The sequence below is a fragment of the Oreochromis niloticus genome, linkage group LG19 (genome assembly GCF_001858045.2).
Source record: "Oreochromis niloticus isolate F11D_XX linkage group LG19, O_niloticus_UMD_NMBU, whole genome shotgun sequence".
NCBI classification, from domain to species: Eukaryota; Metazoa; Chordata; class Actinopteri; order Cichliformes; family Cichlidae; genus Oreochromis; species Oreochromis niloticus.
Genome location: NC_031983.2, coordinates 10,635,293 through 10,662,371, shown reverse-complemented (window position 1 = coordinate 10,662,371; position 27,079 = coordinate 10,635,293). Strand labels below are relative to the sequence as shown.

Sequence of the window (27,079 nt, the reverse complement as noted above, 5' to 3'; positions counted from 1 at the left end):
TTATAATAGTTTATAATACAAGAACCAGAATGTAAACTATGGTTTGAGTAGATGTTCCATTGATTTAAGATATTCCAGGACTCTAGTCTACTGGGGATTAAGAAATCTGCAAACCGATGTATCCCAGCCTTTCTAGTTAGTTTCATTTGACTTTAAATAAAAGTGTTTATTTCTTAAAAAAAAAAAAAAAAGCAGGACTTTTTTTTTTTTTTTAGCTCATTCACAATTTGGTCATAATAACATGCTTGTACAAAAAACCGATAGGGCGTTTTGTTGTTGTTTTCTTTAAGAAGTACAGTCTCAACTTTATGGACATCCATCCAACCAAAACTGGAAATCTGGAAATCACACCAAAAGCATTCACCCATGTGTTGCTGTGCAGAGTTTGCATTCTGTTATCTGCATATGGAAATGTTAAGGTCACTAAAGGAAAAACACAGATGTTTACCAGATATAGTCTTGTGTCTGCCAGTAAGACATGGTGATATTTGAATAGATAGGAATAAGGGGATTTACATTCAAAATGTGTTTGAATGTTTGTTCTATAACAAACCATTACTCAGTTGTGATCAAAAAGTGTTATACCTGTGCTCAGCACTTTCCACACATTTATGTCAATGTGAACTCAAATCAAACAAAACCATTGTTGAAACATGATTTCAAATTACTCACAATTCACCCCGGGTACAGTCACAGGGAAATTTTTACTCAGGTATTTTGCGTTACCTACATTAGAACGGCTAACAACAGTCTGCTCTGCTGTCCCCTCACCGTCTGCCTTTTTCTCCGCTGGCTTACCTCTTCATGTTTTATTTGTTTGTCCCTTCTTAGCTTTTATCCCCCCACAGAGGATAAATTTTTTGTGTGAGTGTTACTCGTTGTCAGTATTACTCTTTTCTTGATGCAACACACCTCAAATTCTGACCCTGTGTATCTTGTCAGTATTGGCAGATAGTCTCCTGTCCACCCAAAACAGAAGAGGTGGAAAAACTGGATAGCCAGTGAAAAGCTGAAATGATAAGTGAATAACTGAATCTGTATAAATTCATATGTCAGTTTTAAGTGTAACTGAAAACCCATTTGTTTTGTTTCGATCCCAAGATGTTGCTGCCCCTGAGGAGCATCCAAAGATCCTGTCAGACAAGCAGGCAGAGACAATTTTTGTTTTTAATCTTGTTCCTTTTTCTCCTCTGTCTCCAAAAGAAAAAGAGAGAGAAACGCCTCTCCACCACCTGTTACACCCACAGACTGAATCCCACAATCTCTGCAATGTCTTTATCCGCCTGCAGATGGTGCTATACCCTAGTTTTTAAGTCAAGGAGGTCTGTGTGAAAACAACAAGCAGAAAGAGTAGGTTTTATTTTGTGTGGTATGTCTTAACATTATTAAGTTTTTTCCCCAAATGAACTTGAGTTCAGAAATAGTTCATGTCTTTGCTCTTAGACTTACTCTTAGAGTATTTAAAAGTAGAATGTTCTGGATATGCTAACTCATTTTACAGTTCATATCATCATGGACGTAGAAGAGGTGTGATTATACTCATCCCTGTTTCAGTGAAATTTGAATGTATTAAAAAAATTAGTGATAAAGAAGGGAGATTTATTATTGTGAGAGGAAAACTGGAAAACGAAATGGTCCCACTACTTAATGTGTACGCTCCACCTAACAGTATAAAACAATTCTTTAAAACATTATTCGATACCATTATTTTAGAAACGGATGGAATACTAATATGTGGGGGTGACTTTAATATTGTGATGAACAGTAACCTAGATACAACTAATAAGAATAAGCATACCAACCAGGAATGAGAACGGTCAAGAGAATACTTAAAGAATAAGGGATACTTGATATATGGAGGGAGTTTCACCCCTCTGAAAAAGACTATACACCCTATTCTCCCCCCCACAACAGGTATGCTATAATCGATTACTTCTTCATGAATAATAATGATTTAAATAGGGTAAAAGAGTGTGAAATTCAACAAGCAGATGTATCTGACCACTGTGCAATCTACCTTATAGTTAATTTGAAAGTACAGGAGAAAAATTATGGGGGCTAAATGTGGGAATATTAAATAATAAGTCTAATGTGGAGGAACTAAAGAGGGACTTTATAACTTATCAAAATGAAAACGATAATGGAGAGGTTACCCCAGTCATTCTATGGGATGCTTTTAAAGCAGTTATAAAGGGAAAATTGGTTGCTAACACTGCCGCGATTAAAAAAAAAACAGAGAGGAGGTATACAAAAAAAGAGAAGGAGAACCTGTTTTTAACCGAACAACAACACAAGACCACACACTACCCTTCATTGCTTCCAAAATTTAAAGAAATTAGGGATAAAATAGATAAAATATTAGCCACAGAAATAGAAAAGAAGAATAGATTTTTAAAACAATCCTACTATGAAGTGGGACCAAGGGCAAACAAATTATTGGCAAAACAACTGAAAAAACAGCAAACATATCGGACAATTCATAAGATAAGGGACATAGAAACGAATCAAATAATCTATGACCCTAAAGAGATAGGAACTCAGTTTATGAACTACTATAGAATCTTATACAGTCAACCTCTCTCCGCCGACATCGACCAGATAAAAGCTTTTCTTGAGAAACTGGATTTACCCTGAATTGGGAAAAATCATAATGACCATCTGACCTCTCCTATCACAGAAACAGAGATAGATAAAGCAATAAATAAATTAAAATCAAACAAATCTCTTGGCAGCGATGGTTTACCATCTGAGTGGTATAAAACCTTTAAAGAACAGCTTATACCACTACTCGAAAAATCATTCAATTATAGACTCGAACATGGTGAAATGCCCCCTTCATGGAAAGAAGCGGTCATAACAGTGATCCCCAAGAAAAAAAACTGCGAGATTTGTTGGCAAACAAAGCAAAGAAAGAATGAGAAACCAAAATTAGCATTTACAGCAAAAGACAATAGAAGGCTGAGATCGTAGAACTCAACTTGTCTTATTCATAAGGCTCAAGTGGCATATGTTAGACACTTAGTCACTGCACCTTCTGGGTTTGTCACACATCTGTCCAAGTTTATTCCAAACCTCAGTGAGGAAGATATGCCCCTTAGACAATTACTCAAAAGCAACATGGAGTTTGCTTCACAACCAGCTCATCAGAAAGCCTTTTACCTTTTACTTAAAGACTTGTGTTCACACCTTCCAGTCCTAAAGTTCTGATGATGCTAGTGGCAGTGGACTTGATGTCGTGCTTCTGCGGCACAGCCACCCTGTAGCATTTTCTTCTAGGTATCTGACGGATGCCGACATGCGCTATGCTTGAACAAAAAAGGAAATGCTGTTCATTGTCCATACATATTTCATCATTACATATTTGTACAGGTCGCAGTTTTCAGTGACCACAAACCACTTGAAAACATTTTCAGAAAGTCACTGCCTGTAACCCTCATGTGCAACAAAAGGATGTGTCTGCAGTGGTATGATCTAAGTGTCCAGTACAGAAGAGGAAAGGACATGACACATGACACAATGTCGAGGCCTCAGCTCACATGCAGCACCCCAGAGTTAGAAGGCTTGGACTGCGTGTCAATGCTAGAACTAGTTGCAGTGAGTGAAGGAAAGTATAGTGATGACAACGTTGTTGCGTCTGTCTTTCTTATCCTCCCTCGCTGGTGTCTGATCTTCTTTTCTGTGCCTCTTTGCTGACTTTATGAATGCCCAGTTAGGATAACCACATGTTTTGAGTGCTTCCTTTATGTGTGTGTGTTCCTTCTTTTTTCCCTCAGGCTTAGAGGGAACATGTTCTGCCCGGTGGTGTAGGGTCCTAATTACTCCAAGTTTGTGTTCCAGAGGGTGATGGGAGTCAAAGAGGAGATACTGGTCCGTGTGTGTGGGCTTCCGGTAAACTTCGATGTTGAGGTTGCCATTCTCTTCAATGTGCACGGCACAGTCCAGGAAAGGCAAACAGTTATCCTTTGTGTCTTCCCTGGTGAACTTGGTGTTTTTATCCACAGCGTTAATGTGCGCAGTGAAGGATTCCACTTCTTGTGTCTTGATTTTGACCCAGGTGTCATCTACATATCTGTACCAGTGGCTGGGTGCTCTTCCTTTGAAAGAGCCAAGAGCCTTCCTTTCCACTTCCTCCATGTAAAGGTTGGCTACAATAGGTGACACGGGGGAGCCCATGGCACAGCCATGTTTTTGTCTGTAGAAGCCTTCGTTGTATTTGAAGTATGTTGTGGTAAGGCAGAGGTCTAACAGTGTGCAGATCTGATCGGGTGTGAAGTTGGTCCTGTCTTCCAAGGAGCTGTCTTCTTGTAGTCGTTTTCTGACGGTCTCCACTGCTTCCGTGGTGGGTATGCAAGTGAAGAGAGAGATTACATCAAAGGACACCATGGTTTCATCTGGATCCAGGGTAAGTTTCTGGACCTTGTCGATGAAGTCGGTGGAGTTCTTGATGTGGTGTGGGGTGTTCCCCACGAGAGGTGCAAGGATGGTAGCAAGGTGTTTCGCAATGTTGTAAGTAGCTGAGTTTATGCTGCTGACTATGGGTCTGAGTGGGACCCCTTCCTTGTGGATTTTAGGAAGTCCATAAATGCAGGGTATGGCATTTATGGAGGGCATCTATAGTGAAATGGACCTGGACCTGGACCAAGGTTCAAGATCAGGATCAAGATCAGCCAGACTCTGCAGGAACTGGAAACCCTTCTACCCTCTCCAATCCTAGAAGAGGTTTACAAGTTTGTGGACAAGGCTCAGCGGGCCCAACACTCTCAAGGAAAAGAAAGACAACGCAGAAAATTTCACACCTTGCTTTCAAAAAACCCACACCCCTCAGTCTGAACCCACACAACTCAGAGAAGAAAACACACCTGAAGACAGTCGGGAGAAATGGGTAAAGAACTTTTCAGACCGGAATCTCACTGAACCTGAAAAGAGGGTTTTAGCCAAAGGACTCAATTTCGCCATTTCTCCGCAACAGTTGCCCATAGTGGACCTCATCACAGCCACAGAAGCCGCCATACGGATTAATAAATTATCACAGACAGAAGCAGAGCAAATCAGGATGAAAGTCTCAGCCACCCTCTCCAGTGCAAAAGTCCCTCCGTCTAACCTTGCATTACAAGAAAACAAGGCCGTCGCTTCCCAGAGCAAAGACCACAACATCACTATATTACCAGCGGATAAGGGAAGGTGCACCATGGTCCTAAACACAACAGATTACCACACAAAGATCACTACTCTCCTCAGTGACAACAACACCTACGAAGCTTTAAAGCGAGACCCCACAAGCAGCTACAAGAAGAAAGTTATAGCTTGCCTTCAAAACCTTGAAAAGGACAAAACCATTGACCGCATTACATATCACTGCCTTTATCCAGGGGATGCCATACCCTGCATTTATGGACTTCCTAAAATCCACAAGGAAGGGGTCCCACTCAGACCCATAGTCAGTAGCATAAACTCAGCTACTTACAACATTGCGAAACACCTTGCTACCATCCTTGCACCTCTCGTGGGGAACACCCCACACCACATCAAGAACTCCACCGACTTCACCGACAAGGTCCAGAAACTTACCCTGGATCCAGATGAAACCATGGTGTCCTTTGATGTAGTCTCTCTCTTCACTTGCATACCCACCACGGAAGCAGTGGAGACCGTCAGAAAACGACTACAAGAAGACAGCTCCTTGGAAGACAGGACCAACTTCACACCCGATCAGATCTGCACACTGTTAGACCTCTGCCTTACCACAACATACTTCAAATACAACGAAGGCTTCTACAGACAAAAACACGGCTGTGCCATGGGCTCCCCCGTGTCACCTATTGTAGCCAACCTTTACATGGAGGAAGTGGAAAGAAAGGCTCTTGGCTCTTTTAAAGGGAGAGTACCCAGCCACTGGTACAGATATGTAGATGACACCTGGGTCAAAATCAAGACACAAGAAGTGGAATCCTTCACTGCGCACATTAACGCTGTGGATAAAAACATCAAGTTCACCAGGGAAGACACAAAGGATAACTGTTTGCCTTTCCTGGACTGTGCCGTGCACATTGAAGAGAATGGCAACCTCAACATCGAAGTTTACCGGAAGCCCACACACACGGACCAGTATCTCCTCTTTGACTCCCATCACCCTCTGGAACACAAACTTGGAGTAATTAGGACCCTACACCACCGGGCAGAACATGTTCCCTCTAAGCCTGAGGGAAAAAAGAAGGAACACACACATGTAAAGGAAGCACTGAAAACATGTGGTTATCCTAACTGGGCGTTCATAAAGTCAGCAAAGAGGCACAGAAAAGAAGATCAGACACCAGCGAGGGAGGATAAGAAAGACAGACGCAACAACGTTGTCATCCCCTATGTAGCCGGTGTATCAGAGAAACTCAGGAGAGTTTTCTCCAAGCACGACATCCCAGTGTACTTCAGACCCAGCAACACACTCAGACAGAAACTGGTTCACCCGAAAGACAAAACTCCAAAACACAGACTTAACAACGTGGTGTATGCTGTACAGTGCAGCGAGGAATGCCCAGACCTCTACATTGGAGAGACCAAACAGCCACTTCACAAGCGCATGGCACAACATAGAAGAGCCACCTCCACAGGACAAGACTCAGCAGTCCATCTGCATCTTAAGGATAAAGGACACTCTTTCGAGGATGCCAATGTTCACATTTTGGACAGAGAGGACAGATGGTTTGAAAGAGGAGTGAAAGAGGCCATCTATGTCCACTGTGAGCGACCATCTTTGAACAGAGGCGGTGGTTTACGACACCAACTGTCTGCCATCTATAATCCAGTTTTGAGTTCCCTCCCCAGACGCCTTAACGCCCACTCACATCCTGGGCCATCTGACCTCAGGAATTCACATGACAAGGTGGGGCCAGGTTTCACAATGAGCTCACCCGAAACCCTGGCTGATTAGGTCCCACACCCGCTTTCACACCTTGGTTCATGTGATTAGAGGATCACCAGGGGGTCCTTTGTCCCTCTTTGGGGGGATACTCCCACTGGGTTTAAATCTGGGACTCTCGGCCATTTGACCTTAGAACTGAAGAAGCTTCTCGGATGAGAGGTGAAACGTCTTCAAGCAACTTAAAGAAGTCCAGACGCTTTTCTTTGCAAATTCCTTTGACTGCTCAATAAAATGTTAAAATTTCGTTAACATATTAGCATCATGAAGACAGCTGTGGTGTGCAACCGATTGCAAGCTGAAAATCTAATGCTAGGTTGTTGTTGTCAGTGTGCCCTCACTCAATAATCTTGTTCCCTTTTTTAATGATGCGTTTGGCACCAAACTCAGGATGTTGATCCAACCGTCAGTAAAAGTGTTTTCCCTTGCTCCCAGCAGAGGGCAGTGCAAGACAGTCAGAGTTTATGTGCCTCTTTCCTCTGTTCCCTTGACTATGATGCTTTAATGTATTTCTACATTAATCTACAGGAACATTTATCAGTGCAAAGCTGTTTGGAAGCTACTTACAATAAGCTGTCTGTTCCAAAGAGCTTGGAAAGAAAGTGAGTGGACTTTTTTCATGAAGACATTTCACCTCTCATCCGAGAAGCTTTTTCAGTTCTAAAACGAGCTGAATAAGATTAAATTTTGAGGATGAACTGTCCTCCTGAGGTCTCGACATTCTCTCTGCCAGTCAGATGACTTGTTTCTATTGACACACCTCAGAGCTTCAGTAGCGCATCCAAAGACTCATGCGCTATAAAATATATATATATATATAAATAAATCCCCACTTGCCTCTGTGGGCTGTCAATCCTTCAAGCTCGGGTCCTCTACCAGAGGCCTGGGAGCTTGAGGGTCCTGCGCAGTATCTTAGCTGTTCCTAGGACTGCGCTCTTCTGGACAGAGATCTCCGATGTTGTTCCCGGGATCTGCTGGAGCCACTCGCTTAGCTTGGGAGTCACTGCACCTAGTGCTCCGATTACCACTGGGACCACCGTCACCTTCACCCTCCACATCTTCTCGAGCTCTTCTCTGAGTCCTTGGTATTTCTCCAGCTTTTCCTGTTCCTTCTTCCTGATGTTGCTGTCATTCGGAACCGCTACATCGATCACTACGGCCGTCTTCTTCTGTTTGTCTACCACCACTATCTCCGGTTGGTTAGCCACCACCATTTTGTCCGTCTGTATCTGGAAGTCCCACAGGATCTTAGCTCGGTCATTCTCCATCACCCTTGGGGGCATCTCCCATTTTGACCTCGGGACTTCCAGGTTATACTCGGCACAGATGTTCCTGTACACTATGCCGGCCACTTGGTTATGGCGTTCCATGTATGCCTTGCCTGCTAGCATCTTGCACCCTGCTGTTATGTGCTGGATTGTCTCTGGGGCATCTTTACAGAGCCTGTACCTGGGGTCTTGCCTGGTGTGATAGACCCCAGCCTCTATGGATCTTGTGCTCAGTGCTTGTTCCTGTGCTGCCATGATTAGTGCCTCTCTGCTGTCTTTCAGTCCAGCTTTGTCCAGCCACTGGTAGGATTTCTGGGTATCAGCCAGGGTTGCATTTTTATTTCTCTTATGCTAAGTGTATAATGTTTAGCAAGTTTTCAGCATTCTCTAATGCTAACGGTATATTTAATTCATGTAGTTTATGCAAAGCATTGTTGTCTTAGGGGGGTCATATGATTGTTGGAGTTTCTCTTATTATCGTGGTGGTCTTTACCTTACAATATAAAGTGCCTTGAAGCAACTGTTGTTGTGACATTTTATTATATAAATAAAAGTGAACCTAACACTGACGAGGGTTCCTTCAGCTGTGATTTGGACAAATTCTTTGAAATCTCTCAAAGAGATCAGCAGGTGCAGCTCCCATGTATCTGGAAAGTAATTGTGGCGCCTACACATTAATAACATCTATCACTTCCCTCTTTGAAGAGGGAAGCTGGACAAGGAGTCCTACCGGGCTTGGTTATCCTGTGGGACTCTGGAGGCAGCTGATAGGTACTGACATGCTAAGTGGAATGGCTGAAGCAAAAACTCGGTGTGGGAGGAGTTCGGAGAGGCCATGTAAGAAGACTTTCAGACTGCCTCGAAGAGATTCTGGCAAACCGTCAGGTGACTCAGGAGGGGAAAGCGGTGTTTTACCTGCACTGTGTATAGTGTGGGTGGAGTGCTGCTGACTTCGACTGGGAAAATTGTTGGGCGGCGGAGGAATACTTCGAGGATCTCCTCAATCCCACTGGCATGTCTTCCGTGGCGGAAACAGAGTCCGGGGGTGAAGGGGATGATCCGCCAATCTCTGGGGGTGAGGTCACTGAGGCAGTTAAACAACTCCTTGGTGGCAGGGCCCCTGGGGTGAATGAGGTCTGCCCCGAGTTCCTGAAGGCTCTGGATGTTGTAGGGCTGTCTTGGTTGACACGCCTCTACAATGTTGCGTGGAGACCAGGGGCAGTACCCCTGGACTGGCAGACCGGGGTGGTGGCCCCCATCTTCAAGAAAGGGCATCGGAGGGTGTGTTCCAACTACAGGGGAATCACCCTCCTCAGCCTCCCTGGGAAAGTCTATGCCAGTGTGCTGGAGAGGAGAGTCCGTCCGTTAGTCGAACCTCGGATGCAGGAGGAACAATGCAGTTTTCGTCCTGGTCGTGGAACACTGGATCAGCTCTTTAGGGTGAGAATAGTTCAGCCTTTCAGGAGGGGCTCAGAGTAGAGCCACTGCTCCTCCACATCGAAAGGAGCCAGTTGAGGTGGTTTGGGCATCTGACAAGGATGCCTCCTGGGTGAGATTTTCCGAGCATGTCCCACCGGGAGGAGGCCCCGGGGCAGACCCAGGACACGCTGGAGAGATTATATCTCTTGGCTGGCCTGGGAACACCTTGGTGTTCCCCGGACAAGCTGGAGGAGGTGGCCGGGGAGAGGGAGGTCTGGGCTTCTCTGCATGGGCTGCTGCCCCCGTGACCCGGCCCCTGATAAGCAGAAGAAAATGGATGGATGGATGGACTTCCCTCTTTGTTTTTACAAACAGCAGATTTCACTGGAACTGATTGTTGATGACCTCAGCAGTAGGCGTCACGATCTGTGACAGATTGTTGCTTAAATGCACTGACATATGACTGATTTAGACTGAACAGTGAGGATGGAGGAGACAAATGGTGGTTTTCAGACACTTGTCTATGAAGACGATTTGCACAAGGAAGAGTATCCTCCTTACCATCAGCCTAACAGGATACAAGGTATAATAATTCAAATTTTTATTCATTGCACTCCCATAGTCAGGTTTCTGATTCTTTTGATTGAAGTAGGTTTTACAGAGTTAAGATATAATGACAGGACTTGATGATCTGAGACAACTACGTGTAAGGTTTACATGCTCCAACAGGATTTTTCTAATCATAAATAAAGAGTACAGAGCAGATGTTAAATAAACTACTAGTAAACAGTAATATTAAGTCCTAAAATGATCACATTTTATTCTTTTAAAGCTTCAACCAAGTTATATGTGTGTTACCTGCCTTTAAGTTGAAAATTGATAATGTTCTGCCTGTTTAGTGTCCATGTTCACTATGAGTCCTGGGAGACGCCACAGACTGGCTGCAGTGTGCCTGGCGCTTCTTGCTGCTGTTCTTCTGATACTGAATATTGGCCTGGGGATCCACTGTAAGTCATTATGAGTTACAGGAGTGCACAGAAATGTTTTCATTATTAAATCATTTCTTTTTTGCAATTTAGCAAATGGTTATCAAACTTTACCAATAGTCCAAAAACAAAAACAAACAAACAAACAAAAAATCTCTAAATTGTAAAAAACAACAACCAAAAACTTAAGAAAAACTGAAAAAAGTCCTGATAATTTTTCTGCCAGAACACCTTCTGTTTTTTTTTTTGTTTGTTTGTTTTTTTTAGTACAAAACAAAATTGGTTTTTATTCTTTTCTTTTTATTCTCGTCAATTCCAAAACTATACTAAAATATGTCAGCATCCATCTTGTCATAAAATGACTAAACAATCGATGAACAAAATAATTTACAATCTTTAAAATTTGAGCTTTTTTATTTTCCTTGAAATGAGTTTGTCCTCATGTAAAGACATGGAAGTGACTTCAAAGTGTTGTCTTTAAACAGGATACCTGGCAAACATTAACAAAAAATGTAAGAATATTTAACAATATCCAGAATACATTTAAGCTAGAATCACTGCCTCGTGGTTCTTTGCATCAGCGAAATTGTTCAGCTGTGGTTTCTTGTCTGTTGAATCATTGCATTTACTTCATCAATGAAGCCGAGACTAGTTTATCCTAGATTAACACTGTAGGATCTCTACCTTACAATATGAAGTGACTTGAGATGAGAGTTGTTGACAGCTAAGCGGTGCTCAATGAATAAAACTGAACAGATCAGTGATCCTGTAATTTGGGTTTATTAGAATAAGAAAGATCGATGACTGCAGCCCTCTCAGCACAAGGCTCACAGGTATACACACGGGTGATCACACACACAAACTAGACCTTTTTTGGCTCCTACCTCAAAGCACACTGGGCACTGTCGATCTTACGTGCTGCACAATAATGTTTAATATTTAGTATTTACTGTTATATTCCCATAGATCATCGTGATGTTGTTTATTATATTGCTCTTTTTTTTCTGCTTGTTTTCTCTTTTTTCTTTCTCAACAGGGGATCCAGGTTATTGATATATGTATTTTTTGTCTGCTTATTTTGTTGGTTTTTGTTTTTTAGCCCTTTATCATAATTCCTCTTCCCCGCTGTTTTTCTTTCCCTCTTTCTTTCTCCCCTTTCTTTTCCCCAGTCAAGTCTGTCCCGTATTTAGCAGGTTAAAATAAAATAAACAATAAAAGGCGAATCAAATAGATCATTATGGCAAGGCTGGGTTGGTCCATTTGGTAAAGTAAATCCGTTGGGCATCTTTCTTCACAATAATTCTGATGGCAAAAGAGCCAAACGGGACAGGCAAAAAAAAAGAAAAAAAGAAAAGAAATGACATACTCAGCATTACATAAATCACATTTTCAACAAAAGTTAGAGTGAAGCCACAGTTACAGGGAAAATGAGCATGTCTGCAAATGTTGACTAAACATTTCTATGTGTTACAACATGGACATAATAATTAAATGTACGGAGGTGAGTAATGTACTGTCAGCCTGCTTATTGATTCATTGTACTGATGATAAAATGATTTGTACAAACAATAACATTTCTAAATAAAACTGATGATGCACAATGTGTCAAACCAACTGTTTTATAATATTGTTACTTAAGAATAAGAAAAGTAACAGTCTTCAACACTTGCAGATAACAAACTCACAGATTCTCACCTCACCCTCGATGATACTGAACGCATCAGCAAAGAGCTGGTCGACCTCCAGGACACTTACAAGACTGCAGTGGAAACCATGAAGGATGCCAGCAAGCAGGTGGACAGCGAGATGAGCCGTCAGATGCAAACCAACTGGGAGCTTGAACACCAGACAAAACGAAGCAATGACTATAAAAGTCAGATGGAAAAAGTCACAAAGGAAATCGAAACCATGAGATCATACTTATCAATGCTTAGTAAGGCCTGTTTCATTATTTTTGTATATGATAAAATTGTAAAAGCATAATGATTTGTTTCATAATTTTCTATAATGATGGCATTTTCTTTTGGAAACAGGCGATGGCTGCAAACACTGTCCTGCAGGATGGATTTTAATGAACTCTGTATGTTACTACTTCCCCTTGAAATCAAATGAAGTCAAAACATGGAAGGAATCCAGAGATTTCTGTCAGCTGCAGGGAGGAGATCTTATAATCATAGACAGCCGAGACGAAGAGGTTTGTTAGTATTTCTGTGCAGCGGTGTTCATGCAGATTTCTGAAAATTAATTTTTGGTTTTGTTTCTCTTTTTTTGTTAGAACACAACAGTCAATTACTTGAAAAATTATGAAGCTCATACTGTGATGCGCTTCTGGATTGGACTGACAGACGTCCATGAGGAAGGGACTTGGAAATGGTGGGATGGAACATTACTTGCTGAAGGGTAAGAGTTTAGTGTCATTTAAAATGACTGCTTTCATTTCATTCATGTGAAGAAATAAGAATATAAGCAATAAAAGGGTACTGTACATTGAGTTGTCTCCAACAACAATAATCTGCTTAATTTATGTACTAGAAAGCAGTAGGATGAGTTATAAACTTATCAAATTGCATTAAAAGGGGTTGGATTAAATAATTATCAGCTCAGTATCATGTATATGTACAGCATAGACATACATGCACAGATATGCATACATAGACATACACATTTCTATACACACATACAAATGTAATGCATTATGCAATGCACAAAGCAAAACAACAAGTAGTACAGCTAACAGGGTGTAACCTCTACGGTGGCTGAGATAGGCTCTAATCCTCCCTGCAACCCTGAATTGGTTAGATAGAATACATTGGATTGATACATAAACATTTGTATTTTAAGTTTCTTATGTTTTCGCTTAGTCTATACTCCACATACAGTCATACAAAAACTTCTCTCTCTTTGAACACTGTGCATTTAATGTAGTGTGTAACGTAAATACATACATACAAATGTATATAGTCCTTTTCAAAGACATTAAAGCCACAAAGACTGTACAAAAGTTAAAACACAATTTATTTTAAGAGAACCATGTTATTTAAAACATAAATAACAAAAAATGTCAGCAGGAATCCTGATTAAACGAATGCACACTGTGAAACGTGTGTAAATCAGCAGTTGTGTTTGTAGAAAATGGTCACTTAACAGTTACTCCTGAAGGATAAATTACATGAATAAGATAAAAGGTGAATAACAATTCATGTGTATCGAGTGAAAGGAAATGCAGTGTAACTTGTCGTTTGCTTCAGGTACTGGAACGATGGAGAGCCGAATGATCACAACAATGAGGACTGTGCAGCGTTGTATCCCAAAGCAAACTTCTACAAGAGCTGGAACGACGTTAAATGTGATGCTCAAATGAAATGGATTTGTGAAAAAGCACCAAAATCACTGAGCTAAGATTAATGAAATAATGCATCACAATCCTACATAAGCACATGTTGCTATCACACAAATCTCTGTAAGCATTTAATAAACTAGAAAGTAAACCGCTGTTTTTTTCCTTGTGAGTACGCTGTATTTATCTACAGCAATGCTACACTAAAATGTTCATTTATATTATACACAGACTTACAGTGTTTTACATTATTAACACAATGTTATACCATATTGTCTGTTGATGAACATGTTAATAAACACTTACAGCTGGTAACAATTAAATCTACAGCTTTAATATCATGTTTCTGTTAGCAGCCTGTGTGCAAAGGAAAAGATGATAAATACAGATGCAAAGTCATTGATTAACGCAGCAAATCTCCATTAACGAGTATAGTGGATACCCTGTGTGTGGGGCTGGACAGCGTCAATGCGTTAACGAGCTAACCGCGCTAAGGTTACCTTGTTAATGAGATTAATGCTGACAGCACTCATTTCTAGCTGTAGAAAATATTTGAAAAGTATGAACCAATGTATGAAATGCTCTCGTCACTAAAATATATGTGAATCTTTGAAAGTTCAAACTAATCTTTATTTAAACTTCTTCATTTCCTTGAATGAAGTCTGCATTTCAGTCATTAACTCTCATCACAGGGATGCTTTTGGCAAATTTTCAGCACCAGTAGTCGCTCATTTGAATATTCTTGTAGTTAAGAAGCTAAGCTTTCCATCTCTAGGTAGGTCCATGGCCAGTTCAGCACAAGACGTCACGAGACGTTAAATTGTAAATGAATGGTGATATTGACTAGAACACACCCACAAGCACCAATTTGGATTTTTAATCAAATGAAGTGCAAGAAACATTGTGAAATTCTGCTTTTTGGAATTTGAGGTGCACTTTTGTGGCATTTATGATGTCGCCTTTGTTAAGATAAAAAAAAAGCCTGAATATGGTGACGGCTGAAAAATGGGTCACAGGATAGAGGATTAATGTTAACGTTTGTTAGGCTGTGAAAAAACTAATATGTGGACAGAAACTTCACGAGCTGTCTCTTGTTATATGGAACTACAACTTGGTTTTGTGGGACACCAACCTAAAATTGCCATAGGTCACAGGCCCTATCAGATCAGTCATGCAGGACATGCTAGGAGAAGTTACCAACTGACTGCTGTAGCAGGGTCTATGCTCAGAGGTACTTCTAATCAGGCACCAATCAAGCATCTGATTGTCAGCACATGGGGTACCAAAAGCTTAAAGCAAGGGTCAATAGCAAAATATGTTGTTTGGCATTGAGAAATTGGGTGTTTTTATTGGGCACAACCCACGCAATCAAGTCTGCTGACTGGCTGTAGCTCTGGAGGTACCGCAAGTCATCTATTGATCACAAGGTTGGTGGTTTGATCCCTAACTGCCCCAGTCTGCATGCCAAATATCCTTGGGCAACATACTAACCCCGAATTGCTCTGCGATGCATCAACTGGAGTTTGAATGTTTGTGATAGAAAGCACTTAAAACATAGAAGAAAGTACCTGTGTGAATGCGGCGTGTATATAAAGCACTTTGAGTGCTGCGCATGAGTAGAAATGTGCTATATAAGAATCAGTCCATTTACCATTTACTGCTCAAACCACAAATTTATTTCTTCCAGCGTTATCAAACAACTGCAATATATTTAATTTAATTTATTTATTTAGGACAGTGCATGTTAATGAACATAAATGTAAAAAAATTACATGGTTATAAAATCACGTTTCATAAACCATTGTTAATTGTTTCTTGTTTTCTTGTGAATTTCACAATGTGTGATCACCAAGAAAATGAACACTGAGCAACAACATTTTACAGGTTTGAAAATACTCTATAATTTTGGTTTGATCCTAGTCATGGAAACATGGTAATGTGGTGATTTTTGATTAGTTTAGTTTGGTATTAAATATTTAACATTGTAAACACACAGATGTGATGTGATTGAAGCTGAAGAGGAGGCCAAGAAGGTGAGCATGTGAACAAAAACCATGAACAATGAAAGGCGGGCACTGAGCAGCTGAAGACCATCAATGATGGAATATTACAATTCTTGCAGGATTCATTCACACAGTCAGCATAGTGAGTGCATGATCACTGCAGCCTCCAGTGCTTTTGGCACTGGGGTTAGGGTTGGGTTAGGTGTTAGGATTATGGGTTTAAGGTCAGCATCTGTATCAGACTACCTCACGTGAAATGATCACTTTTTGATTACTCTTAACCTCCTAGGACCTGGTATCCACATATGTGGGTTATTTAGACCAAAATACTCAATTTTGCTCTACAAGGGCCTGATATCTACTTATGAGGACATTATACTGCTACTGTTCTATCGCAATTTTAAACAAATATCCTCATATGTGGCTCTTATTTTTCTTAGAAACAAAAATCAGGTAAAAAAAAAATAATCTGGTAATTCTTTGTTTTTAGATTCATCAAGACCCAATCAGCCCAAATATCAAAGAGAAATTAAAAATGCATGCGGTGGAAGAGTTCGGGTCTTACGAGGTTAACTCTTAAAATTTTTTTATGTCAGTAATTGTTGCCTCTTAATATCCAGTGGAGGTAGTGGAGGAGTACAAATACCTTTGACAACCTCCTGAAATTCTCTGCCAACATAGAGGAGATTCTCAGGAGGTGCCACCAACGGCTATACCTCCTTAGGAAACTCAACTTCTTTGGAGTCAGCACACCCATCATGATGACTTTTTACTATGCCTTCCTGGAAAGCATCATGACCTTCTCCATCACCTGCTGGTTCCTCTTAATATCTTTTTTACTTGAGTTATCAGACTACTAAAAGACAGTAAATCTCAAAATGGTAAGCAGAATAGTATCGAAAACAAAAATGTACACATATTTCATTATTATTAAGTTCTTGTTGATAATTAGAGTGCCACCCGGAAACTCAAATTACACTAACTACAGATAATTTTGTTTTTAATATAGAACTTGTAATATTTGTTTAATCCAACAAGAAAAATGAATAATATTAACATTTACTATATTTTTGAAAAATATTCTACGATTTATTTTGCGTTTTGCATCACCAATTTTGCAATATGAAGTTTTTTATTAGTGTGTGCTCAAATATGGGGGACCTTGAGTATTATTTTAATTAGCCACTACTACTGGTATTTTCAGGTCTTTATCTGTCATGGTTTTTGGGATATTCATAATAAGTCATTGCCTCATCTGGTTATTGGTTTTACTCAAACTTTTCCTCTGAGGTAAAAATGGGTGGAAAGAAGCAATTTTCAAAAATATATCCTAAACAAATATTTCATTGATGAAACTGAAACTTCACAGCGCTCGTTATGTGTTCAGATTTTGCACCATTAAAATTGTTTGCAAATCTTTTATAATAATAAACAAATCAAAATGATATATTATGAATCACCGCATTGTTACTCAGCATAGCCTGTGTTCATGTTTCAACATTTTTTAGAGCGATCAGCATATTCATATCCTCCTTATTAGGAAACCAATGGTTAAATCTAGATGTATGAAAAATTTGTCTCCCTTTTAGTCACTTCTCTTTTTCACACCTTAACTGGAAGTGAACAGGCCAGCAGTACCAGGCTGTGTTGAAATAGGGTAGCAGTCTGTCACGTTCCTGCTCAAACCACCAGCACATGGCAGATTTCGACCGAACACTGAGAATGGATGCAGGGAGAGAACAACATAGTGATTTCCATAGTGGAATTGAGACAATCACATGTAAAGAAGATCTGCATGATGAAGATCATCCTCCTTACGTTTTGTCTATCAGGAACCAAGGTATAAAAAGGTTAATGTACTTTAATACTCAGGTTTCTGATTATTCATTATTTATAAAAGATCTATTCACACACTGGTGATGACAAGCTACATTGTAGCCACAGCCACCCTGGGGCGCACTGACAGAGGCGAGGCTGCCGGACACTGGCGCCACCGGGCTCTCTGACCACCACCTTAAAGACCGGATAGCACACAGCAGTATAAGCTTATTACGTACACGTTGGTAAGGTCTCTTGTGGCAACTGATGAATTGAAACAAATGAGCGTGCTGTGTGTGTAACAGCACGACAAACATTAGCTGGTCATACCTGCTAGCTAACTGGGTAAGGGTGTCATGGATCTGTAGATCTGTCCACCGTTTCAGTGAACATATTTAGTTTTAAAGTAAGTTACAGGGCTTTTTCTGCCTATCTTGAGGGCTTATATTTCACTAAAAACGATCTAATATGTTTGTCCACATATTTATGGATTATTATAATTACGATATTTAAAAAACACACACTGAATTTTAAAGAACATACATTAAGAAACAGATTATATTAGATTTATATTTTAAATATGACAAAATGCTTATTTTACAGTAGCAAAATTATTGTATCTCTACAGTTTAAACATTTAATAAACTTTCTGCCTGTACAGAGTGGATAGTCAAACATACATTAGTTTATATTTATTATTTATTTTTGTATTTATTTTTACTTTATTATTATAGCACTAGAATTAAATAATAAGGGAAGGATTCTGGATCAGCACCATGATGCAAACTTTTGCCCATAGTATATACAGTATTCTGAAGAGGGTCTAAAATGTCACTGTGTGTGCGTGCATGTGTTTTATGTATATAGACTTGTTTTTTAATTATTACTCGTGATATAACACAGTGCAGACATGCCTCGTGTTATGGAAAAATTCTAGTTTGTCTTCTCATTTAGATTTATGTTTTTTACTGTATGATTTTTGTATAACCTTTTCCTGTTTAAGATGAAACAAGTATATGTCAGCATGACCCCGTAAAAACTGCTTAGCTAGGCTCAACGCTGTTTCACTATGTTATCTGTTATTTTTGTATAACGTCTGTGAAGGTTCTCAGTCATCCAGGTCATCGTAGTTTAAGGAGCTTGGAAAGAAAAGCGTCTGGACTTCTTTGAGTTGCTTGAAGACGTTTCACCTCTCATCCGAGAAGCTTCTTCAGTTCTAAGGGTCAATGGTGGAGAGTCCCAGATTTAAACCCAGTGGGAGTTTCCCCCCAAAGAGGGACAAAGGACCCCCTGGTGATCCTCTACCTAATCACATGAGCCAAGGTGTGAAAGTGGGTGTGGGTCCCAATCAGCCAGGGTTTCAGGTGAGCTCATTGTGAAACCTGGCCCCACCCTATCATGTGACAAAGGTCACTCTTTCGAGGATGCCAACGTTCACATTTTGGACAGAGAGGACAGATGGTTTGAAAGAGGAGTGAAAGAAGCCATTTACGTCCACTGTGAGCGACCATCTTTGAACAGAGGCGGTGGTTTACGACACCAACTGTCAGCTCACCCGAAACCCTGGCTGATTGGGACCCCCGCCCACTTTCACACCTTGGCTCATGTAATTAGGTAGAGGATCATCAGGGGGTCCTTAGTCCCTCTTTGGGGGGAAACTCCCACTAGGTTTAAATCTGGGACTCTCCACCATTGACCCTTAGAACTGAAGAAGCTTCTCGGATGAGAGGTGAAACGTCTTCAAGCAACTCAAAGAAGTCCAGACGTTTTTCTTTCCAAGCTCCTTAAACATTTTTGTATAACCTTTTCCTGTTTAAGATGAAACAAGTATATGTGAGCTTGACCCCGTAAAAACTGCTTAGCTAGGCCCAACGCTGTTTCACTATGTTATCTGCTAACTATTATTTTTGTATAACCTTTTCCTGTTTAAGATGAAGCAAGTATAAGTGAGCATGACCCCGTAAAAACTGCTTAGCTAGGCCTAACGCTGTTTCACTATGTTCTCTGTTAACTGTTATTTTTGTATAACCTTTTCCTGTTTAAGATGAAGTAAGTATAAGTGAGCATGACCCCGTAAAAACTGCTTAGCTAGGCCCAATGATGTTTCACTATGTTATCTGCTAACTGTTAGGGTGTGGAAGGACGAAACTCCCAAGATGTCCGGTGCCACGAGCTTCCCGGGAAAAGATAGTGGAAGTTGCTCTCTGCCCAGCCACAGCTTGTGGGGCAGAAACATGTTGTAACTAAAAGATACACAGATTTGTGTGTGTGGAGGGTTATAAAAGAGGAACTGAGACATCCCAAGGGCAGAGCTGGCATGCCTGTGAACTGTAATGTTCGATGTGTGTGTTGGCCCTCCTGTGCAGTAATAAATAGCTTGATCACAGCTCTTTCCATGTTACAAACTTTATTTACAAAATTCCACGACACTCGTAAGGATGTTTCTATAACATTTTCTATCATTACTTTATTATGGATTAGATGTGAGTGTTTTTAAGTGTGGACAATTAAATAATAGATTAACGCAATAGCAAATTGTGTCTTGTTCTCAGATGGACAGCAAGTGGAGAGTGATAGCTCAGATGAGGAGATGGAAGAGAGGCAGAGTAAGTTACATGTCCAGATAATTATGGATTGTTATAATTATGATATTTAAACACACACTGTATTTTAAAGAACATACATTAAGAAACAGATTATATTACATTTATTTTTCAAATATGACAAAATGTTGACTTTACAGCAGTAAAATTATTGTATCTCAGTTTAAAAATTCAATAAGCTTTCTCCCTGCAGAGTGGATAGTGAAACAAATGGAATCATCATAAATACATTATTCCATATTTATTACTTTTTTCTTATTGCTTTATTATTGTAGCTCTAGTAATAAATAATAAGAGAAAGATTATGGATCAGCACCATGATGGAAACTTGTGGCCATAGTATATAAAGTATTCTGAAGATCTAAAATTTCTGGGTAAGGGTGTCATGGATCTGTAGATCTGTCCACTGTTTTAGTGAACATATTTAGTTTTAAAGTAAGTTACAGGGCTTTTTCTGCCTTTCTTGAGGGCTTATATTTCACTAAAAACGATGTAATATGTGTGTCCACATATTTATGGATTATTATAATTATGATATTTAAAAAACACACACTGAATTTTAAAGAACATACATTAAGAAACAGATTATATTAGATTTATATTTTAAATATGACAAAATGCTTATTTTACAGTAGCAAAATTATTGTATCTCTACAGTTTAAACATTTAATAAACTTTCTGCCTGTACAGAGTGGATAGTCAAACATACATTAGTTTATATTTATTATTTATTTTTGTATTTATTTTTACTTTATTATTATAGCACTAGAATTAAATAATAAGGGAAGAATTCTGGATCAGCACCATGATGCAAACTTTTGCCCATAGTATATACAGTATTCTGAAGAGGGTCTAAAATGTCACTGTGTGTGCGTGCATGTGTTTTATGTATATAGACTTGTTTTTTAATTATTACTCGTGATATAACACAGTGCAGACATGCCTCGTGTTATGGAAAAATTCTAGTTTGTCTTCTCATTTAGATTTATGTTTTTTACTGTATGATTTTTGTATAACCTTTTCCTGTTTAAGATGAAACAAGTATATGTCAGCATGACCCCGTAAAAACTGCTTAGCTAGGCTCAACGCTGTTTCACTATGTTATCTGTTATTTTTGTATAACATCTGTGAAGGTTCTCAGTCATCCAGGTCATCGTAGTTTAAGGAGCTTGGAAAGAAAAGCGTCTGGACTTCTTTGAGTTGCTTGAAGACGTTTCACCTCTCATCCGAGAAGCTTCTTCAGTTCTAAGGGTCAATGGTGGAGAGTCCCAGATTTAAACCCAGTGGGAGTTTCCCCCCAAAGAGGGACAAAGGACCCCCTGGTGATCCTCTACCTAATCACATGAGCCAAGGTGTGAAAGTGGGTGTGGGTCCCAATCAGCCAGGGTTTCAGGTGAGCTCATTGTGAAACCTGGCCCCACCCTATCATGTGACAAAGGTCACTCTTTCGAGGATGCCAACGTTCACATTTTGGACAGAGAGGACAGATGGTTTGAAAGAGGAGTGAAAGAAGCCATTTACGTCCACTGTGAGCGACCATCTTTGAACAGAGGCGGTGGTTTACGACACCAACTGTCAGCTCACCCGAAACCCTGGCTGATTGGGACCCCCGCCCACTTTCACACCTTGGCTCATGTAATTAGGTAGAGGATCATCAGGGGGTCCTTAGTCTCTCTTTGGGGGGAAACTCCCACTAGGTTTAAATCTGGGACTCTCCACCATTGACCCTTAGAACTGAAGAAGCTTCTCGGATGAGAGGTGAAACGTCTTCAACGTCTTAACTCAAAGAAGTCCAGACGCTTTTCTTTCCAAGCTCCTTAAACATTTTTGTATAACCTTTTCCTGTTTAAGATGAAACAAGTATATGTGAGCTTGACCCCGTAAAAACTGCTTAGCTAGGCCCAACGCTGTTTCACTATGTTATCTGCTAACTATTATTTTTGTATAACCTTTTCCTGTTTAAGATGAAGTAAGTATAAGTGAGCATGACCCCGTAAAAACTGCTTAGCTAGGCCCAATGCTGTTTCACTATGTTATCTGCTAACTATTATTTTTGTATAACCTTTTCCTGTTTAAGATGAAGCAAGTATAAGTGAGCATGACCCCGTAAAAACTGCTTAGCTAGGCCTAACGCTGTTTCACTATGTTATCTGCTAACTGTTAGGGTGTGGAAGGACGAAACTCCCAAGATGTCCGGTGCCACGAGCTTCCCGGGAAAAGATAGTGGAAGTTGCTCTCTGCCCAGCCACAGCTTGTGGGGCAGAAACATGTTGTAACTAAAAGATACACAGATTTGTGTGTGTGGAGGGTTATAAAAGAGGAACTGAGACATCCCAAGGGCAGAGTTGGCATGCCTGTGAACTGTAATGTTCGATGTGTGTGTTGGCCCTCCTGTGCAGTAATAAATAGCTTGATCACAGCTCTTTCCATGTTACAAACTTTATTTACAAAATTCCACGACACTCGTAAGGATGTTTCTATAACATTTTCTATCATTACTTTATTATGGATTAGGTGTGAGTGTTTTTAAGTGTGGACAATTAAATAATAGATTAACGCAATAGCAAATTGTGTCTTGTTCTCAGATGGACAGCAAGTGGAGAGTGATAGCTCAGATGAGGAGATGGAAGAGAGGCAGAGTAAGTTACATGTCCAGATAATTATGGATTGTTATAATTATGATATTTAAACACACACTGTATTTTAAAGAACATACATTAAGAAACAGATTATATTACATTTATTTTTCAAATATGACAAGTAGGTCTCTATGTTTAGTCCGCGTCTCTGGGTCTGTGTCATTACGTGCATGTGTTTCCTGTTTGACTTTGAAGGTCTCTGTCTTATGTCAGCGCATTCTGTTTACGTTTCCCCTGCCCCGTCAGCTGTTATGTTTCCCAGGTGTGTGTTGTTCACCTCGCTCTTCCTGCGTCTCTCCGTCCGCCTCTCGGTGTATTTCCCCGTACCTCCCTGCATCTTCGTTCAGGTTTGTTTTGTTAGCTCTGCCCAGTTTAGGTTCCAGTTTCATGTTCCCCCGCCATCGCTCTTTGTTTCCACTCCTGTCAATAAATACTCACCTGCACCAGAGCTGCCGCATTTTGGGTCCTTTTCTACAAACTCCACACGTCTGCCACACTGGACGTGACAGAAACAGTGACAAAAAGAGCTGTGTGAGGATACTAAATGCAGTGGATCCCTCACCAGCTGGATTACAAAGAGCACAGGTAACATTATCACATGGACCAGTTGTTGGGGAGGTATACCAGTATAAAAATAATAATAAGCACAACTGGAATATTTTGCTTCAATAACATTTTTCTGTCATCATTTTTTTTATAGAATAAGTGCAAGAGTTGTTAAGTGTGGCTAATTAAACAATAGTTTATTGCAATAGCAGATTGTACCTTGTTCTCAGATAGACAGCAAGTGGAGAGTGATAGATGAGATGAGGAGATGAAGGAGGAAAAGAGGCAAAGAGTGATTCACAGGCAGAGCCTAGTTTATTTCTCAGTTTTTTGTTGCCTCGTGGTTCCAAGCGCTGTCACCAATATTTGCATTTTGTTATTATCCCATAACATTTGTTTAATCAGCTACCATTTCTTCGATGGACCTTTTAATGCCTACAGTCTCAGATTAACACAGCCTGACCCTCCTGCACTATCAGCAGCAGGAGCAGCAGAAACCCCTCAACAGCAACATTGTACCCCATCAGGTAAAACATAGGCTACATTTGCTTTGTCTTGTCGCCACCTCACAACAGTGATATAGTGTGATGCGATGTTGTCATTCAGCCTGGTTCAATGTGCCCCTTTTTAATTTTAAGCACCTGCCCCTTTAAACATTTCCGCACGGCACTGAAAGTCAGATATTTGAGGCTATAAAAGAGAAGTCAAACAGATCAGTGGACATTACCACCAACGCTGCAGTCATGGATAATCCACAGAGAAGGACAAATGGAAACAATGACGCACCGTCCAATGATATATTTAGGCAAGGTACGAGTTTCTTCCACAGTGACTGCCATCAATTTTTCATCTTTCATCTTTTTTTCCAGGTAGTTTCCTGAAGTTGCCTATTTTAGTGGAAGAACATTAGTTGAAATCATGTTTAAATATTTGCTAAACCTGTGTTTTTGTAGGATGCTTGCATATGGAGTTGTATTTGTATGAGGTCAGAAAAACCTAAATATAGCTGTAGCAAGATGTGTTTTCTAATGTAGCTGGTTTGTGGCTTGACCGCAAACTCATTGCAGCTATGAGGATATACAGTTCACTTGTTCTAGCATGCCTACAAAGCAGAAGAAGCTAAGAAGGAAAATGTAAGTCAATTGTGTTTTCTCCCAAACATTGAAACATAACATTACAATATTTTTATGTTCATTTATTGCAGGTGGATCAACATTTCCAAAGTACCCACGGATTATACCGTTCCTGGGATTGCTGAACGCTGTGCTGTTGATAACGGCTGTTGTTATTGGAGTTAACTGTGAGTGTGAAAATTCACATGAAGTTTCATTTCCCACTATTTTAATTTGGAAACTTACCGATAAACTGCTGAAAACACACTTTCACTATAAGATGTTAGAGTAATCATGTTAACACAAGCAGTAACACATCTTTTAAATTGAAAATGTTCTAGTTTCTCAGTTTTAAAAAAATCATTTTACGTCCTTCTGTTCAAAACAGCATACAGGTTATTTTCCAATATGGAGAAATGTTACTTTGCCTCCATTTAATAATATTTTGACACAAACATTTTCAGGTGCCAAAGTCAAAGAGGGCTCCTTGCACATTTCCAACCCAGCTGTAACACAGCTCTTCAGTGAGCTCGACTATCTCCAAAGCAACCACAGCGATGTGATTGAAGCTGAAGAGGAGGCCAAGAAGGCGTTAGAGAGCGCGATCAATAACCACAAAGAAGTAAAGGTGAAAATTGAACAGCTGAAGACCGTCAATGATGGTTATCAGAAACAGATGCAAGCACTGCAAATGGAGAAGGCAAACCTGAAGTCCAATATATCAACTTTAGGTGAGAAACTTTTATCCTTACTTATGCTTTCCTGAAATGTGTTAACTGGAAAAGACGATAACTCTTTGTTTCTCTCAGAGGAATCTTGCGGCGGATGCCTCCCTGGTTGGGCTCTTTTCAACTCGTCCTGCTATTTCTTCTCCTACACCGAGTCCTCTACTGTCAAAAAGAACTGGCATGAGAGCAGAGAGGACTGCATTCGTCGTGGATCTGACCTGGTTGTGATCGATAACCAGAAAGAGCAGGTGGGTTGAAAAACAAACAAGAAAGAATGACTGTTTTTTAAAAAAAAAAAAAAAAGAGAAAAAAAAAAATTGGGGGGGACAGAAAGTCTACAAACATGCTGGAGGCAACAGAGAGGGATTTACATGAATTTGAACTGTGCTAATTGTAAGGCTGGTTATAAAGTACAGTCTTTTATATCAAGCATGTTTATCTTCATTTAGACAATGTCATCCAAGAACCAGCTGTTCTTTCTGGGTCACCATTTAACAGAACAGAAATCCATAGCTCAAAACTACAAGCAGTCAACAAATAAAGAACAATATATGGCAAAAACCAAACAAAAAAAAATCAAGTAATTCAAGTAAAAAAAAAAAAGCAAACAACAATCTCAACATGCTAACATCTGCTTACTGTTAATGATGGAAAAATTAAAATTTGTTATGTAATGTAGCCATAAACTGGTTCTGTAGAACGTGTTTATGGATTCTTTTTTTCTTTTTTTGTTCTCACATAGAAATATGTGAGTAACATGGTCCAAAATATGAAAACCACTTCTAATATCTGGGAGAATGGATTCTGGATTGGAATCACTGACATGGAGAATGAGGGGACCTGGGTATGGATTAATAATGTCACAGAGGTAGAACAAAGGTGAGAACAGCACCATTAATCTCATTAAAACTTTTATGTTAAATAGATTAACTATGTTATATGCATGTTGTTTGAAAATAATGATAAATGATGCAATTTTCTTAGGTACTGGATGGATGGAGAACCGAACAACTCTGGAAAAGTGGGAGAACATTGTGGGGTGACAGTTCACTCCACCTTTAATCCCTGGAAGACCCGTTATGATGGAAAGTGTGACTTTCAGCAGCTGCACTGGATATGTGAAATGTAATTTAAAAAAAACCCTCTTTTCACTCCTAATATGATGCTCAAGCAGTCTGTAATAGATATGAGTAAAACATTTTTAACCATAAATTATTTTAGCAGTTTTCTGCTAATTCTTCATATTTAGAATCTACAGCAGTGCAGTAACATTCAAATTACTTTAGAGGCCTGTAATAATTAACATTATTTAAGAAATAAAAATCCATTAAGTAAGTAAGTAAGTAAATGCCACGCACCAGACAAGATGACGAAAACCACCTATAAGAAGAAGCAGCACATATACTGAAAGAATATTTTAAATTGATCTACTGTTCTTGCTGTGTCAACTGTTTGATAGCCGTGTTTTTGTGTCTTTGAATTGTGTGTTTTTGTCATGTTTTTTTTTTTTCAATAAAAAAATCTCTAGCTGAATATGATTTTGATAAGAAACTTGACAAGTAGCTCTGAATTTGTGGCGAAAGCAAAAGAAAAAATCAATCACTATAAATAAATCAATGTGATGCAATAAATCAATGTACACTCTTCATAGGTTTCCAATCCATAACAGGACTGACATAAAGAGGAACAACCCTCCACACTCATATT

The 27,079-nt window shown here is 39.8% G+C and overlaps 2 protein-coding genes across 2 annotated transcripts; both read left to right on the top strand.

Moving 5' to 3' along the window:
• The first annotated feature begins 9,925 nt into the window (after positions 1 to 9,925).
• On the top strand, positions 9,926 to 14,338 carry LOC106098804 (CD209 antigen-like protein 2). The gene is made up of 6 exons (XM_019348624.2): positions 9,926 to 10,183; positions 10,500 to 10,607; positions 12,259 to 12,519; positions 12,620 to 12,780; positions 12,862 to 12,986; positions 13,835 to 14,338. Exons 1-6 carry the CDS (start codon positions 10,087 to 10,089, stop codon positions 13,983 to 13,985), a joined length of 903 nt encoding a protein of 300 aa, XP_019204169.1. The 5' UTR covers positions 9,926 to 10,086; the 3' UTR covers positions 13,986 to 14,338.
• A 9,860-nt stretch (positions 14,339 to 24,198) lies between these two features.
• On the top strand, positions 24,199 to 26,877 carry LOC100706769 (C-type lectin domain family 4 member E). The gene is made up of 6 exons (XM_019348625.2): positions 24,199 to 24,342; positions 24,737 to 24,832; positions 25,109 to 25,375; positions 25,454 to 25,620; positions 26,115 to 26,251; positions 26,357 to 26,877. Exons 1-6 carry the CDS (start codon positions 24,276 to 24,278, stop codon positions 26,499 to 26,501), a joined length of 879 nt encoding a protein of 292 aa, XP_019204170.1. The 5' UTR covers positions 24,199 to 24,275; the 3' UTR covers positions 26,502 to 26,877.
• Positions 26,878 to 27,079: the final 202 nt, after the last annotated feature.

Bases quoted from the DNA above. Each gene is read 5' to 3' on its own strand.
- LOC100706769 (XM_019348625.2), top strand. From the start codon at position 24,276: ATGGATAATCCACAGAGAAGGACAAATGGAAACAATGACGCACCGTCC. The intron at 24,833-25,108 runs GTGAGTGTGAAA...AAACATTTTCAG, and splicing joins TGTTGTTATTGGAGTTAACT to GTGCCAAAGTCAAAGAGGGC. The intron at 26,252-26,356 runs GTGAGAACAGCA...CAATTTTCTTAG, and splicing joins GTCACAGAGGTAGAACAAAG to GTACTGGATGGATGGAGAAC.
- LOC106098804 (XM_019348624.2), top strand. From the start codon at position 10,087: ATGGAGGAGACAAATGGTGGTTTTCAGACACTTGTCTATGAAGACGAT. The intron at 10,184-10,499 runs GTATAATAATTC...CTGCCTGTTTAG, and splicing joins TCAGCCTAACAGGATACAAG to TGTCCATGTTCACTATGAGT. The intron at 12,520-12,619 runs GTAAGGCCTGTT...TTTTGGAAACAG, and splicing joins ATCATACTTATCAATGCTTA to GCGATGGCTGCAAACACTGT.